This window comes from Solea solea, chromosome 11, assembly GCF_958295425.1.
Source record: "Solea solea chromosome 11, fSolSol10.1, whole genome shotgun sequence".
NCBI classification, from domain to species: Eukaryota; Metazoa; Chordata; class Actinopteri; order Pleuronectiformes; family Soleidae; genus Solea; species Solea solea.
Window position 1 is genome coordinate 19,115,918 of NC_081144.1, and position 16,360 is coordinate 19,132,277.

General features: G+C 39.8%; 1 protein-coding gene across 4 annotated transcripts; it reads right to left on the reverse strand.

The window, feature by feature from the left end:
• Positions 1 to 236: 236 nt before the first annotated feature.
• cdk11b (cyclin dependent kinase 11B) lies at positions 237 to 13,416 on the reverse strand. Of its 4 annotated transcripts, none has more exons than XM_058642432.1 (20): positions 13,327 to 13,416; positions 12,408 to 12,538; positions 12,072 to 12,211; positions 11,812 to 11,939; positions 11,553 to 11,697; positions 11,273 to 11,433; positions 10,466 to 10,591; positions 10,244 to 10,342; positions 9,853 to 10,017; positions 9,321 to 9,395; positions 8,188 to 8,399; positions 7,744 to 7,834; positions 7,534 to 7,655; positions 7,340 to 7,445; positions 7,134 to 7,255; positions 5,280 to 5,387; positions 4,875 to 4,991; positions 4,334 to 4,482; positions 1,450 to 1,639; positions 237 to 839 (listed from the first exon to the last, which is right to left on the reverse strand). In XM_058642432.1, the coding sequence occupies exons 2-20, from the start codon at positions 12,516 to 12,518 to the stop codon at positions 747 to 749; spliced, it is 2,460 nt and encodes an 819-aa protein (XP_058498415.1). In that variant the 5' UTR covers positions 12,519 to 12,538; positions 13,327 to 13,416; the 3' UTR covers positions 237 to 746. The 4 variants fall into 4 exon arrangements, with proteins under 4 accessions (XP_058498415.1, XP_058498416.1, XP_058498417.1 ...); XM_058642433.1 differs by having other exon boundaries at positions 11,821 to 11,939; positions 13,262 to 13,376; XM_058642434.1 differs by having other exon boundaries at positions 11,273 to 11,409; positions 13,262 to 13,376.
• Between the last annotated feature and the right edge of the window lie 2,944 nt (positions 13,417 to 16,360).

A 16,360-nucleotide genomic window follows, 5' to 3' on the forward strand; every position in this document is an offset into this window, starting at 1 on the left:
AAAGACAGCAGAGCAATGTCTGGGCCTCTTTCTCTGAAAGAACAAAGTACTGAGACAAAGTGTGCAGAGCAAAGAATGACATCACTTTTGGACAGCGACTACCCAATTGGGTTCAAGGCTAGATTTTTTTTTTTCTCTCAACTTCCCTTGATTTTTTCTTTCTCTCCCGGGGCAGTGTGTGGTTGTGTTTACATAGCTTGTAGAGTTTATAAATACAGGGAAAATGGCAGACAAAACAAAGTTTCAAACTTTATTTCTAACTAAAACATCATCCATCCCCCTGTCAAGAGAACTACCAGCCCCCAGTTAAGCCCTAACAATATGCAGGATGGAAAACACAGCCAATGCTGCATCATTATACAGTAGCAGGGAAATACCGTCCATTTATAAAATCTGGTCTTCTCTCTAAAAAAATATAGGGTGAAATAAAACATGTCAAACATAACAACTACAACTACAGATTTATTGTCTCCTCTTCAAGAGCTAAAAAAAACATAATTTTGAAAATAAATGACCTAAAAGCACAGAGCACAAGCAAAAGATCTGAGGGGGGAATAAAACATCTGAGTATTCAATGTTTGAGCCACCAGTCTTGCTGTGAAACAGTCCTGACTGTTTGGTAACAGTTGCAGTAGTTCAGATATTTATCTGGTTTGCAGTCGATGTGACTCCATCGACTTAAAAGTTCCAGAACTCTTTGCTCCCTCTGTCTCAGTTCAACAGCCAATTGTCCTGCAGTTTCATGCTCAGAATTTGAGGCTGAATCCTGGACCAACCGCAGATGCTCCCTGGTTGCTGGTTGTCAGGTGAAAGCCTGTGTCTTTTAGGTCATCATCACCCTGGAGAGACAGTGGGTTAAAAAAAAAATTAACCTGCAGTCAATATTCAGTTTTATCACATTTTTGACTCCAGTGTCATCGCTTAAATATTTATTGTACAGGTGATAAATACTAAATACTACATTGTTATTCTTGGAAAACCCTTAACAGACCCTAAGGAGACTTGAATGTACACTTCACATACACATGAACATGTTTATTTAATATATATTTATTTATTTATTTATTTATTTATTTGTCCAATCTTGGCCTGGAGTGATGACGTCACATAATCGGTTGAACAAGCCTCTCGACCATGACAACAATAAAAAGGGACATAAAGAATGAACACTGTGGCATGAAATTGTCTAATTTCTTGGTAACCTAAAATATCACCTGAAGCTTTCACTGAAAAAATATCAGCATCAGCAGAAAAAAAAAAAAACTTTGGGGGGGTTAGACCACTGTTGAAAACATTAAGATCTAAAAGGTGCTCATCATGGAAAACACAAGGAGGAAATACACGGACACAAAGCAGAAGCCTGTAGGTCAGTAATCTATTTAACACAGACAGCTTGCTGAAAGCCTGGTAGCTGTATGTAATGGAGAAAGTGGAGCCTAATGTTCTTACCAGGTGACTATAGCCCAGGCCTCCCTCGGGTGGACGAGGACTGGTGCCTCTCTTCACCCTCTGCTGCTCACTCTTGGCCGGCCAGGTGGGGAACACCGACGTGTCGATGGGCAGTGGCGTCTCTCTGAAGTACTCGTGCTTTAGTGCCTCATCGGACACAATCCTCTTACTGGGGCAGTAAGTAAGGAATCTGGAAAACAGTGGCAGAGTTCATGTGAAAATGCTAACACACTTAAGAGACATTTCATTCAAGAAACACAGGCGGCTCATAATGTTTGTTCATTGTGGGAGGGCTCGTCTTCCTGTGCCAGTGGGGACCAACGCAGGCATTTGAAGGAGATAATCCTCCACTTGTGTCTAAATGACTGTTTGCTTTCAAAGTCAAAGAATGTGCATGTGCTTCCTGTGCCTGTGAGTTTGCGCCTCAACATTCAAACACTACTGGACACAGACAGGTGCGATATTCCTTAACAGCTGTTATATCTACCTACAAACCTACACTGACTGGCCACTATATTAGGTACGCCTTCTGTGTCCGTGCAAAGCATTACTGCCTGCGTGTACATGGCCAGATAAATTCAATCGATTTCTTGTCTCAACTTGCCCTCATTTACATGTTTGGGTACCAGTAGACCTCACAAAAACTCAAGCAAGTTTATAGTCAAGCAAGTCACGCGACTCATGACATCTTGTCTATTTTTATTTATTTTTGGTTGCCTCTTGCTGTGCTTCAATTTTCCCCTCATGGGTAACAAATACAACTTTGAATTTTGAACAGTTTGGTCAAGCTTCTGAAAAAATAACGGCACCAGTGCTGTTTTCAAGCTTGAAGAGATCACTGCACACTTTAAATCCAGAGATTCAGCAACATATCACAGAACATTCAAAATATATCAGATCCTTACAATACCCCTGGGTGCTTTGCACGAGTAAGGAAACCGAGTGGACATTATTCCAGACCTGCAGCATTACGACGTCTTCAACTTACTGATTTACTGACAATTTCCCTCCTCATCCTCCAGAGAAAACGTACACATCGTAATAAATGCATGTAAAATAAACTAAATATTTTTTAGTTAATTAGTATTGTAGCCTGAAGTTGTAGATTCACAGCTTCCTAGTCAGAAAATGTACTTGCATTGATTTTCATTTACAGCCTTTTCTAGAGTTCACAGAGAATGGTCCAAAAAAGAGAAAATATCCAGTTCTGTGAATAAAAATGTCTTTTTGGTGCCAGGTCAGAGGAGAATGCTCAGACTTTTTTATACAAATGCTACAGTAACTCAAATAATCACTCATTATAACCAAGCTATGCAGAACGACCATCACTAAACCCACAACAGCAGCAGAAGACCTCACCAGGTGCCAATTTATAAGGTGTCCTGTGGCCAGAGCATGTAAATCTCCAAACCTGTACCATACAAGATTCAAGAAGTTTTTATTGTCATTATGAGGACATAATGAAATTGTTGCAGAGCATACTGCTCTGTCAGAAGCTTTATACAGTGAGTCTAAGGTGTTGACCTCCTGCAGTCTGAATCTGCCCCTGAGTAAATACTTTGTGAGTCTCCTGGCAGCTGGAAGGTTTCAGCAGCAGTGGCAAGATGCCAAACTTCCACTGAACTGTGATCCTCTGGTAACACAGTGGACATGTTGTTACCATCCTCTGCAGCTGTGAGGAGAGCCAGTGGTGTGGTTTTTTCATTTGTAGGTGTAGGCAAAAGTCTCTGTGGGTGGCTGAGGATTTGAGAGAGGAGAGTGGAGAAAATGCATCTCTGCTCTTTGAAGTAACTAAACAATGCTGATCTGGGGAATGTGCAAGAAAGAATTATGAACCTATCACCGCCTGTGATAGAAGATTATTTTCCGTGTTTACGGTGTGTTTTTCGAAAACATTTTCTTGTAGAGTGGAGCATCACCATGGTGAGTGTGCATGCATGTGTGGGAGAAAACAGAACAGGAGGATGGAACATGACTGCTGCTGAGGTATGCTGATGAATTACCAGTCCACTGCCTTTGTCATGTTTTAAGTCAGCTTCCCAGAAATGGACTGACTAAATATGAAGCTCTGAAAGGAGGAACGGATTCTGACAGAGCAGCACTGTATTGATCCAAACAAGTACTGATATTTGAGGTTGATACAACAAAATACATGAAAACCAGGCAAAATGGGACCTTTTCAACACTTAGAGATCTTTCATAAACAGGAGGGAGACTTCAAATGAACCTTCCTATTATCTTCTATTAAAATAGATAGCTTTAAAGGTCCAGTGTGTAGCATATAAGACGGTTTATTGGCTTTATTACTTTAAACATTCTTGCTTTACACAGGCTGCCATGTTTCTATAACAAACTGAACAGAGCTTCTGTTTCAGGTTTTGAAGTGAATGTGTACAAGAGAAGTCACAAATGAAAAATATCAATGCTGTTTTTAAGGTGTGTAAATGCCACCGTAGTTCCCTGACTCGCTTGGGAAAGGGCGAGATGAACTGAGGAGTTTAAATGGGTTTTTGACCATTGGCAATGTGTTGAATTGGCACTCACTTCTACATCAAATGACTGGGCAATGCAGGTGGGATTTTATTGGCTTTATTTCTGATTGGCATTAGTGTAAATGCAAGACCCAGGTGACCAAACCAATTTCTTCTTTGCCTGCTGAACAGTGAAAAAAGCCACAGAGCAGATCAAAGGTGTGAATTGCCTTTGTTTAGCAGGTTCACCCTGGTTAAAAAATCTAATTTTAGTAATTTTAGTGTGGGCAAGGCTTAATTCATATACACTGGCCCTTTTAATGTGGCAGCACCTAGATGAGTCTCCTCGCAAAAATGCAGTATGTGACATGAAAAGTTTTGCATGGAATAAAGACAGCCTTTAGAAATCCTACTTGTTCATGAGGTCAAAGCCCTGGTCTGAGAGCAGCGCTCCAAAGCGCTTTCGCAGGTTGTTGTATGGATATTCTGTGAAAGTCATCTTCTTCAAAGCTGGCAGTTCGTTGTAGCCAGGCCAGATCTTCTCACTGGGTGACCCCAGATCCTAAAGTTGACACAGACAAATGTTGGACATGAGTGCAAGGACAGGAGAATCTGAGATATTAATCGACCACAGACAAGGCAATAGACCAGTGTATTCTAGTACTTTTAACTATCTCTGTGGGGACTGGAGGAGGAGGAGGATGGGAGGACGAAGATACATCAGTCCAGACATAGCTGGCATGCTTTATGCAGATTATTTTCAGATAAATACAGCCTCTCAGTCAGCCTCTACAGCTTCATCAGCTGAGCTGACATTGAACAATAGCACCACACTGCAGCATACTGCAGAACTGCAGGCTGACAAACAACAATTACATGCAGTCAACTAAAAAGCTTTATCCTTTATGTTGAAAATTTACTTTATATTGCATGAGGGAAAAGCACAACATTTACCTTGAAAATCTTATTAATTTGGTCAATTTCAGACTTTCCAGGGAAAAGTGGTTTCTGGGTTAGGAGCTCGCCAAATATGCAGCCAACTGACCACATGTCCACAGCTGTGGAGTACTCCTGTGGAGAGAAGAACAAACACAGTGGCAGTCCGCAGAAACAAAGTAGTCATACTTCCTGGCAAGGGTCTTCAGTTAAGTTTGTCTTGTGACAGGCTACTGGTTGGTTATATAAATGAAACTCAAACTGTGTTTTACAATATTTTATATCTTTAGGTCAAACAATATGATGTAACAACATCTATTAAAGCATATCACTTAGTTTAATCCATTCTATGTAACAGATTCAACTAGGTGCATTTCATCCACTTGTGCGATGTGGGAAGGTAGTGTGAAGTTGACTTCTCACCTTGGCCCCAAGCAGCAGCTCAGGTGAGCGATACCACAGGGTCACCACTATGGGAGTGTAGGGCTTCAGTGGGGAACCATACTCCCGCGCCAAACCAAAGTCTCCAATCTGCAACACAAAAGAAAAAAACACAACCTTTAAAACAACAAAAGGAAAAAATATCAATACTGTAGGTTACACAAAGGTAACAATTGTATATTTTGTAAAGCTCTGATCTTTCATAGGAAACCAAATGACCATATTCATATATAGTACTGTGTATAAAGTCTTGGGCCACCACTAACTTTGTTGTTTGCCTGGCTGACACAAATGTATCATTTTATGTCAGTCATATATTGTTATCTTTGGCATTTTGAATGGAATGATGTGCCTGAAAGTTGGTCATATATATCAACAAGCTTGCAATGAGTTAAACTCGTACAACATGTATATGTAATGCTCAAGTATGTCTACAATGAACTTATGGCGTGTTTTCACCGGCTTGCCTCGCCTCACCACAGCACGCTTAAGTTGCGTTTCCACTAGCATAGTACCTGGTACCAGGTACTTTTTTCACTATGCATGACGTCGCCAGACTCAAGAATCAAGCTGAACAATGCCGAACTGTAGATCAGTTAATAAGACAACAACCCAAAAAAACGTGGGTTTATCTCCAACTATTACCACTGAAATGCCTAAAATCTCAATATTTAACAGACAGGATATTTAGCAACAGCACTGCTGATCGCAACTGGCATTGCAAACCCTGCCACTGTATTTCAGTCCAGTGACTGTGTTAGCCAGAGTCTGTGCTCCGGCCATGGAAGAAGTACTGAACAAATATTTTCAATTAACCAATTTTAATGATTCAGTACACTGAAAACAACTGCTTTACTCGTTACACGTTTGTGTGTCGCGTGTAAAACAAAGTCACGGCAGTTTCACGCAGCCGTGCAGTGATGACTTCACCCACGTACCAAGTAGGTACCAACCTAAACCGTGCCGTGTCAAGGCGAGCTGGGATCAGAGGTGGAAAAATGGCTTTAGTGTAATAGACCTTTAAACAGCTGCCATTTTGGCAATGAAATAGTTGGACAAACACAGGTTAATTAGGGTTCCACTCCAGGTTTGAGAGCCAAGGCCCTGCTATTCTTCAAGTGTAAAAGGCAGGTCACAATAAATACTTGCCACTTTACCCTAAAGAAGAGGTTTTTCCTGAAATAATTCTACTTTAATACTGTACACACATTTCCTGAATTGTATGGCTGTATTTTAATAAAGAGATTGAAAATATAGTCATTAGATCATCGTGAAACAACAGATCGAATGGTGGACTAAGACTTTCACACAGCCCCGCTGCAGCACCACACAGTAATGTCATCTCTAATTTTAAAAGTTGTTCTTGTGTGATTTGTGTTTGCTACTGTCATCATCTTCCAAAAAAACATACAGTGGCAAACGTGCAAAACCTAGTTTATTTACATAGTGACCGAGTCTGTCATACATTCTGCCAGATGTTCACGGTCTAATTGACTTTTAGTAATCATGTACTGTTTGTGCAAGTGTGCTGTGGTGTTGCTAGCTTGTGGGAAATTTGTGCATCGTCCAAAGACGAATTAAATGAAAGTCATTGAGTTTGTTTATTACACTAAACTAAAGAAAGAAAATCCTTTTTTTCTCCCCCCTTTTTTCAATATATATTTTCAAGGTTACATCTCTCGAGTGAACTGGAAAAAAAAAAGAAGCAGTGAACCTACTTTACTCTGTTAACTACTTACAGTACTTCTAGTAAATTCTAGAATTTGATTCTTCCAGGACGAGAAGCTGTTGCTGATGTAACAATAAACAAAATCAAACTAAACAGTCCTAGCATACCTTGAGGATGCCCTTGTGGCTCAGCAGCAGATTAGACGTCTTCAGATCCCGGTGCAGGATCCAGTTATCGTGGAGATGTCTGACTCCACGAAGCAGCTGAATCATCAGAGTCTTTACTTCACCTGGAAGAGAAGCGTCAGGCTTTAATAGAGATAAAATCAAAAGATGTCCAAATGTCCATTTCTCTGATGTCCAACATCAATCACCTGGCAGGAAGGGCTGCTTCATGGTTTCCATCAGGCTTTTCAGGTCATGTTCTACATAGTTCATCACAATGTAGATCTTGTCCATATTGCTGCCAACAACAATTTCCTAATATAGAGAAGGAAGAAGAGAAGAGATGAGAATGTTTGCTGGAAAAACACAGATGAACACCTTAGTAATCAATAGGTTTCCTCACCCTTACTGTGACGATGTTTGGGTGTTGAGCTTTCAGAATCGTATTGATTTCTCTTAAAGAGGTGATGGGAAAGCCCTCCTTCTCCTTCTCCATCTTTAGCCTTTTCAATGCCACAATCTCATCTGCAAACATGCAACCACATTTATTGTTTCATCAGCCAAACACCTGTAATCACTCTGATCAACCAAATCTATTTGTTTAATGTCTTACCAGTCTTTTTGTCTTTGGCTCTGTACACAACACCATACGTTCCCTCTTCTATTCGGTTCAGACACTGGAATTCTTCAACACTGCGACAACCCTGAAATGCATCAACAATGGAACCACAGATTGTATATAAAAATGGATGTCTTCTAGTTTGGAAAGTGAAGCCATTAAAGTATTATGGAACTTGCAAGGAGCCACCAGGGGGCGACTCCCCTGGTTGCCAAAACAACTTTATGGGTAAAGGAGTCTGTAAACATTTTCCTAAGGAGTTAATGGTCTCAGTTGCTAGTTTAAGTTTGTTTTGCAACTGGAGGACTTGTGTATATATGTATGTTCTACGAATGTAACACAAACTACCACATTAATTAGTTAATAAGCATAAAATCTTTTACTTCACTTCATTTTTAAGATTTTTAATTCTCATACAAATTTAAAAATGGGACTGACCTGTAAAGCTGGCAGATATTTGGGCAACTCCTTCTTCAGCTCCACAGGTGAAATAGGTGGGGAGTCAGGGATGTAGTTCTCTTCAGGAGTCGGGGAGGGTGTGTGGGCCTGAGACTGAGGAGTGGGGTCAGCTTCTCCTGCTTCATCCTCATCCTCTTCCTCCATATCTTCCCCATCCTCTTCTGAATCATGGTCAAAGCGGGACTCTGGCACTGCAGGGGCAAAAGGTGGAAGTTAGTTTGGCACTGGTAAATGTAACTCATCAGAGCCTCAACAACTTAACATGGATTGTTTAGTGGCATTTAAATGGATATGATGCAGTTTGTAAAATATCTCTGAATATTATATATGGAAACTCTGAATATCTATGTTTATACACTAATGTTTACTGTTACATGCGTCATAGGAGAGGGATCTTTACTTGTGACTCACCCTGAGGTTTCCCCCTTACACTGTTTAAAGACTGGCAATGTTCCACTTTGTTAAGCCCTATGAAGCCAGTTGTGATTTCTGAATATGTGCCCCCAAAAATAAAATCACACTGATTTAATTAATTATCCATTTTGAGCTAAGTCAACAAGTCCAGCCCTCACCGCAGGCATGGTCCTTCAATCACTTTTTGGCCTAGACACATCCACTTGTACAAGTGAGAGTTAAGTGAAATACGTAGAACTTACAGAACCCAGCCTAAATACAAATAGAATAATAATTTCAATATGCATGTGTGTTACATGTGTTACAGTGATAAATTTAAACAGAAAAACATTAATTACAGGAGCAGTAATGAGAAATCAACAGGCTACTTCTACAACTAAGTTAGTATATCATTATTCATTGTTTTGTATAATCTATTCTCCTCTTAATAGGAACATAATTTACAAAATCTTGTGCTAGCGTTAAAGCCACAGATGTAGGCTAATTTTCTCATAGACTTCCAGTCAAACAGACTACTTTTTGCAACCAGAAGAGTCGCCCCCTAGTGGGTAACTGCTCCTTCTGTCCAACTTCAGGGGCTTCACTAGTCTTCTCAAACTGGAAGACTGTGTCCAGTTTTATATACAGTCTCTGATCATGATACAGAATTTTGGTTTCAGTCTCAGAAAGATTACTTCTCTAATCAGTGGTACACCCACCTGCTGGAATGTGATTTCCATTTTCCCTCTCGTCTTCAAAGTCTTCATCTGAATGCTCATCTTCACTTACATCCTCTGAAAAGGAAGAAACCAGTGTGTTAAACCTGTGACACTAAAGTAGAGCTGAAACAATTAATTGATTAATCAATTATTAATCGATTACTAAATTAATCGACAACTATTTTGATAATTATGATTATGATTATGATTAAAACAAGATTTCCAATAGTTTAAGCTTCTTAAATGTGAATATTTTCTTCATTTCTTTGCTCTGGATAACAAAGAAATCATTAAATGTTAAACAATGGTTTGTGGACAAAACAAGACATTTGAGAACATCATCATTTCCAGGTTTGACAAACACCAATCAACATTTTTTAAGGTTTTCTGACTTCTGATTTTGTGGACCAAACAATTAATGGAGAAAATAATCGACAGATTAATCGATTATGAAAATAATCGCTAGTTGCAGCTCTACTGTAAAGCTGAACCTGTCACAGTGACATAGTTTTGTAGTTTTAAACAGTTTTACCTGCACTTTGCTCAGACCTTCCTGAGCCTGAGACAGAGACAGACTCCTCCTCCTCCTCCTCCTCCTCTTCCCCCTCTTCTCCTTCCTCCTGTCCACCTTCACTCTGGCTGCTGGACTCCTCTTCATCTTCATCATCATCATCATCTTCAGAGCCTGACCCTGATGCTAGACAAGAATAGAAATTTTAAATAAAAAATTTAGACAAGACAAAACTGACATTGATTGCTTGTTATTGGTTTTGGTAGATGAGAGTCAATGCAAAGGTGTTAATCCATTAACACTACAGTAATTATACATCTAGTACTAGTATGCAACAGGTGTGCAATGCTAGTTGCTTGTTGTTAGTGCTGTCAGCAGGTTGCTGAAAATGTAGGTTAGATTATCTTATTACCCATGGAGGATTCTGCTGTGCTGGTCTTCCTTTCATTGTCACTGATGTCCTGGAGATCCGCAAGCAGGTCTTTGAGGTCGGGTTTCTCCTCCTTTAAAGCTGTAGACAAAATATAGTGTGAGCTATGTTGAAATGTGCATTATCTCTTAGGGAGTCATACCATTAAACAATGACAGGATACTGAAATACAGTAAAAAAAAAAAACAGAAATGTTAAACTCACTTGCACTTTTCCTCTGTTCACCGTGTTCAGATCGGTCTCTGGGATCACGAGTAGGACTGCGACTGTGGTGACTTTGTTTCGTCTTACCACCATACTCGTCTGGTAGCATCCGGTGGTGAGATGGAACTGTGGAATGGAAGGTCTCTTAATATTCATGTTTCACTTCCCTATCACATCCCTTATGTTTGGTGATTGGACAACAACCCTGGATGCTCTGGATGTGTTTAGCCAAACTTCGAGCCAAAAGCAAACATTACAACTGTGGAGTTAAGAATTATGGAGTGAGGACTGAAAACAGTGAACTGTTCAGTATGTACCCCACCCATCACCCTCTGTCAGCTGAGATTGGCACAGCGCCCCCTGCAACCCTCATGGGGAGGATAAAGTGGTAGAAGACAGATGGATGGACTGAAAACAGTTGATCTCCAATCTTCTGTTCAGGATTTTTAGGCGTGTCTGAAGGGGCACCAGAGCCATAGTTAACATAACTCCATCTCAAATGCTCCAACAATATAAAAACCCACAGCAAGCTTCATCAAGCAGAAAAGCTCAAACCAAGCAGAAAAACTCTGCCATTATAAGTATAAAAGAAGAGCAGACCTGCTGTGAGGCTCCAGGCACTGCTCATAGAAAGAGAGAGAGCACGAAAGTAGCTAACCCAGCTCTGTGTTTGTGTACAGTATGGTGAAAACTAGGCTTCTGTACATGTTTGTTTTAAAAAGTGGTTTGATACTGCAGCCTTGACATTAATGTTCAGAACAAACATTGACAAAGAAATATACCCATAGCCAGCAAGTGTCCACTGACCTTCTCGCCGAGCACCCCTTTCTTTGCGTCGCTCTTCGACCCTCCTCTCCCGATCCTTGAGCTCACGTTGCTCTTTTTGCTGTTCACGCAGCTTTCGATCTCGCTCACGCTGGCGCTCTGCCTGCTCCAGACGTTCTCTGTGGGGGGTAACCACAAACACACTATTTAAAAAAAGAAAAAAAAACAAGAGAATTAACATGAGGTCTGCTCAGACAGCTTCATTTCCAGTTTTGTCAAGGTTTGTTGTATTTTTAGTTGCATCTTCGTTGAAAACGCTCACCTCTCTCTTCGTGAATGAGCTCTGGCCTCTTCCCTCCGTTTCTGCCTTTCCCAGTCTCGCCGGGCTTTGTCTTCTTCCCACTGACGTTTCCTGCGCTCACTCTCTCGCTCTTTTTCTTTGTCTTTGGGTCGCACATTTTTCACTGCTGTAAAAGTACAGACCATAAGAACAGCGACACTTGCAGAAACTTCTGTATTACATGCTTGTTTTATTCCGCTGTGAAACACATATTTGGATTTATTAGACTTTTCTTTCATACCTCCTTCACCAGAGTGACTGCGATGACGTCTTTTATCTTTTCTCTTCTCTTCCTTTCTGTGGTGAGATTTGTCTTTCCTGGCCATCTGCTGTGGAGGCTTGATTGCTAGTGATTCATCCTCCTCACCTCTGTGTAAATGTAAAGAAAACACTCTTAACAACCAGTGGCACTGGGTTAAATATATTTTTAAACTATTGTGAAACACACTTTTAAGTTAAGACAACAGAAACATAGTTGCATACACCAAAAAATAAAAGTACCTGTCCTCTGTTGAGTCTTCCCGTGTGTATGGGGAATTACGAATTGTTATTTCCATTTTTTGATCTCGTAGTTCTCCTTCCTCCGGAGTGTCTCGTTTGGATTCCCGATCATCCGCCTGTGGAACAAGGCCCTGCGTGAACTGTGCAAGACAAAGAGAGCAAAAATGAGAGAATTCATTAACATGGCCTTGTAAGATGATTGGGGAAATCATCACAAATTGCCAGGGCACTTGACAAGTAAAAAGATATTTGCAGCCTAAAACAAAACACCAAAATATGTCTTGAGTATGTCTTAATATAAAGATGCATCCTACATTTAAGTTTGAAATACTTTACATCTTTCTGGCGCTTGGGATCTGATCGCTCTTCTAATTCTCGTCTGCGTTTCTTCTCAAGCAGGATTTCGTCAAGAGTTTTTACTTTCCAGGTCTCCTTTTCGTCCCCCATCGGCTTCCACTCTGCGCTGCCTGGTCCACACACACACACAGACACACACACAAAGAGTGTCTATTATCTAATGTCTCAGCTCAATTTTATCTCAATCACAATGACATAGTCCATGTAGATGACAGATCAACCAGGGTTTTTTTCTGTGGTTAATGCCAATGACAACATTCAAAAATAGGATTTTTTCTTGGTCTGATAAAAGTTTAAGTAAAGTGAAACAGTTTAACAATAACAAATGACTAAAATAACAGAATTATTAAATGACACATGTCTTTCTCTATCCTCGCATTTTGTGACTGCATTGCAGTGCTGTATTTTAAATAAAAATATTGTGTAAAGCAAAAATAAAACATTAAAATGCTAAAGTGAGTCTGCAGCAAAAACAAATGTTTCCAAGAACAACATGCATATTAATAATGTAATTTATTAAACAGTAAATATCTGTGGTCCAAGTTTCATAACCACAAATGAGACATAAAGTATACAGATAGATAATCTGAAATACACAATACATAAGTAATATAAACAAGACATACAAAAATAAAAGGTTTGAATGTAACGAGGCAAGCAAAGTGTCGTAAGTACAGCGTGATGCTAGCACATTAGCTACCCAGAGGTAGCTAGCTAACACACGTATGGTCGCCAAATAACTTCCGCGGCTAACAACATGGCTTTAAAACTAGATATTAGTATCACTGTCTGTAATATGAAATATACAATTCATAAACGTATTTGTTACTCACATTGAAAGCTTAGTTAGAGTAAAACATGAGGTTATTCACAGCACACGAGAAACGCTTAAACAAACCTGAAATACGCGGAGCGGTATTTTGGCACACCGGAAGTGTTTACGCGGTGACACCAATCTTCTTCTTCTAATAATAATTTCCGTCAGGCTGTACAGTGAGAGGAGCAACGCTGCACTCTACAGGAGGAACACGTTTCTGTCCGCAGTTGGAAGGCTCTTCATCCAGCACTGGTGTAAAAAGAATATTTACAGTTTAAAGGATGAGTGAGAGGCTGAGATTGTTGGACTGTGTTACAATAGCATTGGAGCCTCTGTGGAGGTACAGTTACTCTCAGGTTCCCAATATTCATCATATAACTTAGTTTGGTTGCAGTTTAATTGTTGAACATTTTTGTTTCAGACCATTTCTTTGAAGAACTGAGTATCTTCACTGATACTGCACCAACTACAGGAGGCTAATTGTGCTTAATTTCCTTGAAATCTCAGCTCACACTGCCCCAGAAACACCACAGCATAACTTAAAGTTAAGAAATTAGTCAAAATTACCGGTGAAGTTGCATATTGCAGCTGAATTTCTTTCCATTCCAAGTGTGATAAATAATGTATATAGCCTTCAATTAGTATCAAAACTCAAAAGACATTTTCTTTGTCCATCATGGGCTATTGCAAAAAACTTGGTAGAGCTGATCCGGCTCCTGAAATACACTATGAAGCAATTCATACAATAAAATAATAATAAAACAATAAGTAAAAGTATTTCATCTTCTATTTCTGCCAAATTAAAATATTTTCAGTTAAATCTATTGTACCTTTGTCTTTGCACAATACCTACTCATTTGCTTTTAATTCCACTTGCGCTAGCCATTTCTCTTAATTAGGATGCAAACAACATTGTTCCATTTTATTTACATTTGAGCAAATCACCCTTTCTATGTCAGATGGATGAAATGTGTATAAAACTGAGCATTGTTTTCACATTACATTCCACTTTCTGCGCAGGATGTGATGAAACCGGAGTGTACGCTCAGCACTCAGACTTTAAATTGCTTTTTATCACCAAGTCTGAGTCATATACGGAGGTGAAAGACAACCGTTGAAATACAACCAATGACTTTATGACAGGAAGCCCTTAAGTGAACACATGAACTATGCCCAAGGTCTCATACAAAGCAGGAGGAATGGTTCTCTCAGTGTCAGTCGTGCCTTTAAATATGTTGAAACCCAGAGCTTTATGGACAGAGTGTTGACTGTTTCAGACATTAGGTGAGTACACATTAATCTCATTTCATCTGAATTCTTCTTGTCCTTTTCAGTCGCACGTTTTAATGACTGTCTATATGTACAACAAAAAGATAAGCAGCAAGTGACCTCTACTTCTATTTTGACACCATATTCAATATTGATTGTGTCACAGAGTCTCATAAATAAATATTTCATAATCACCTGAGTTGTGGACACTTTGTTGAACACTAACAACTTTGTTGTCACAGTGTCAGAGCTCTGAGTGTGTGAGTCCAGGCTGAGCAGTGAAGCAGTGAGAGAACAGATAAATCGCTGAGGAAGGACTTCTCTCATGGACTCCAGCAACACAAGCGGAGTGCAGTACGATCGCTGGAATGAGGAGAACATTAACATGGACGTAGAGGCATCGCAGCCTGCCACGATGAGGTGAGACATTGTGACGCCTGACACAAAAAAATCCAAAAAACTGAACATGAAGCTATTATAGACAGATAATATGGGGCACAGTTGTAAAATGAACAGGTGTGTGTTAGATAAACCCAGATACTGGGACATGTCAGGATGAAAGTGATTTTATATTACAGTACAAGTTGAGAAGAATTTATGGACAAACTAAAGTTTAACTACTCATTACATTCACAGACTCTACAACAGAGTGTGTGTTGGCAGCACTGGAGTAGCAGTGAAGACAGCAGGTGCGCTGGCTGCACTGGTTTCCATCTACATCATTGGATACGTGACAGGATACTATGTTCACAGGTGCTGAAGTGATGGAGGAGCCAAACCAGGGAACAGAAGTGTGCAGCCATTCTGGGTTGACCACACGTTAGAACAGACCATGCTATCAATGAGGCAGTTTTATGTTGGAGGACAATGTCATTCAAAAAATACGTTCAACTGTGTAAGTAAATCTGAAAGTAATGGAAATGTTTATTTTTTGTAATTTGTGGAATTAAAATGCAAGGTTGCAACTATCAACAGATAGTTAATATGTGGTTCACAGCGGTGTTTCCCAAAGATGACAAACTCTGACCCAATTAAATATACTGTGTGAATCACAACAAGAGCAAATTTGTATTTGATGAACAGTTATACCTTTTTCTGACTTTTTTCCCCCCTGCAATTTCCAAAAACCTAATAATATTTTGAGTAGGTAAATCAGACGTGTTGAAGAAAGACTGTACTGTAATACTGTATGTTTGATTGATGGATCACCATGTTATTTTATGCATGTGCTATTTAAAAAAGCTGAAGTAATAGACTGGAAAAGATTCAAAAATATCACCTGTGACCCATCTGTGGGCCCTGACCCAGTCTGTGGGAGTTTACAGAGTCCGAGACTGGAGCGTTAAACTTGACTTCCATCAAAAATGCTGCTGTCATTGGCTTGAAGATCATTCTGGGCATTTTCTTTTACCTTAGTGGATAATAGGTTAGGGTTAGCAGCTCTGACTATTGTATGTTTAATTAGTAGACTGATCTGCATTCCCATATTATATCAATAAAGAATAAAATTCTTTATTTTCAATGTGCCTTTGTAATGATGCCTGCTCTCAGAAAAGCCTGCTGATCCACTGATGACGATGATGATGATGGATGAATGTCGCAGCAAACTGAGACAGCCTTAGTTTGCTTAGGTTTGGATAAAGCCTGCATGTTTTTGGCCTACAGGGCCGCCAGAGCGTGTGCACAGCTGGCTGATTTTTAAGCCTATTAAAAGTTAATGAGTGACTGGTTCTAATATCTGCAACTCTTGGTCTGTGATTTTGGTGAACGCACTAATCGCTGCTCTATGAAGCAATACTGAGATTCTGACAACAACCTTGAAGGAGAGTTATTCTCAGGTTCCCAG

What these genes read in the sequence shown, in the direction of transcription:
- cdk11b (XM_058642432.1), bottom strand. Translation starts at nt 12,518, where the DNA reads ATGGGGGACGAAAAGGAGACCTGGAAAGTAAAAACTCTTGACGAAATC. An exon ending in AGCCAAAGACAAAAAGACTG is followed by an intron (nt 7,656 to 7,743) that starts GTAAGACATTAA and finishes GCATGTTTGCAG; the next exon opens with ATGAGATTGTGGCATTGAAA. An exon ending in CAAACATCGTCACAGTAAGG is followed by an intron (nt 7,446 to 7,533) that starts GTGAGGAAACCT and finishes TCTCTATATTAG; the next exon opens with GAAATTGTTGTTGGCAGCAA.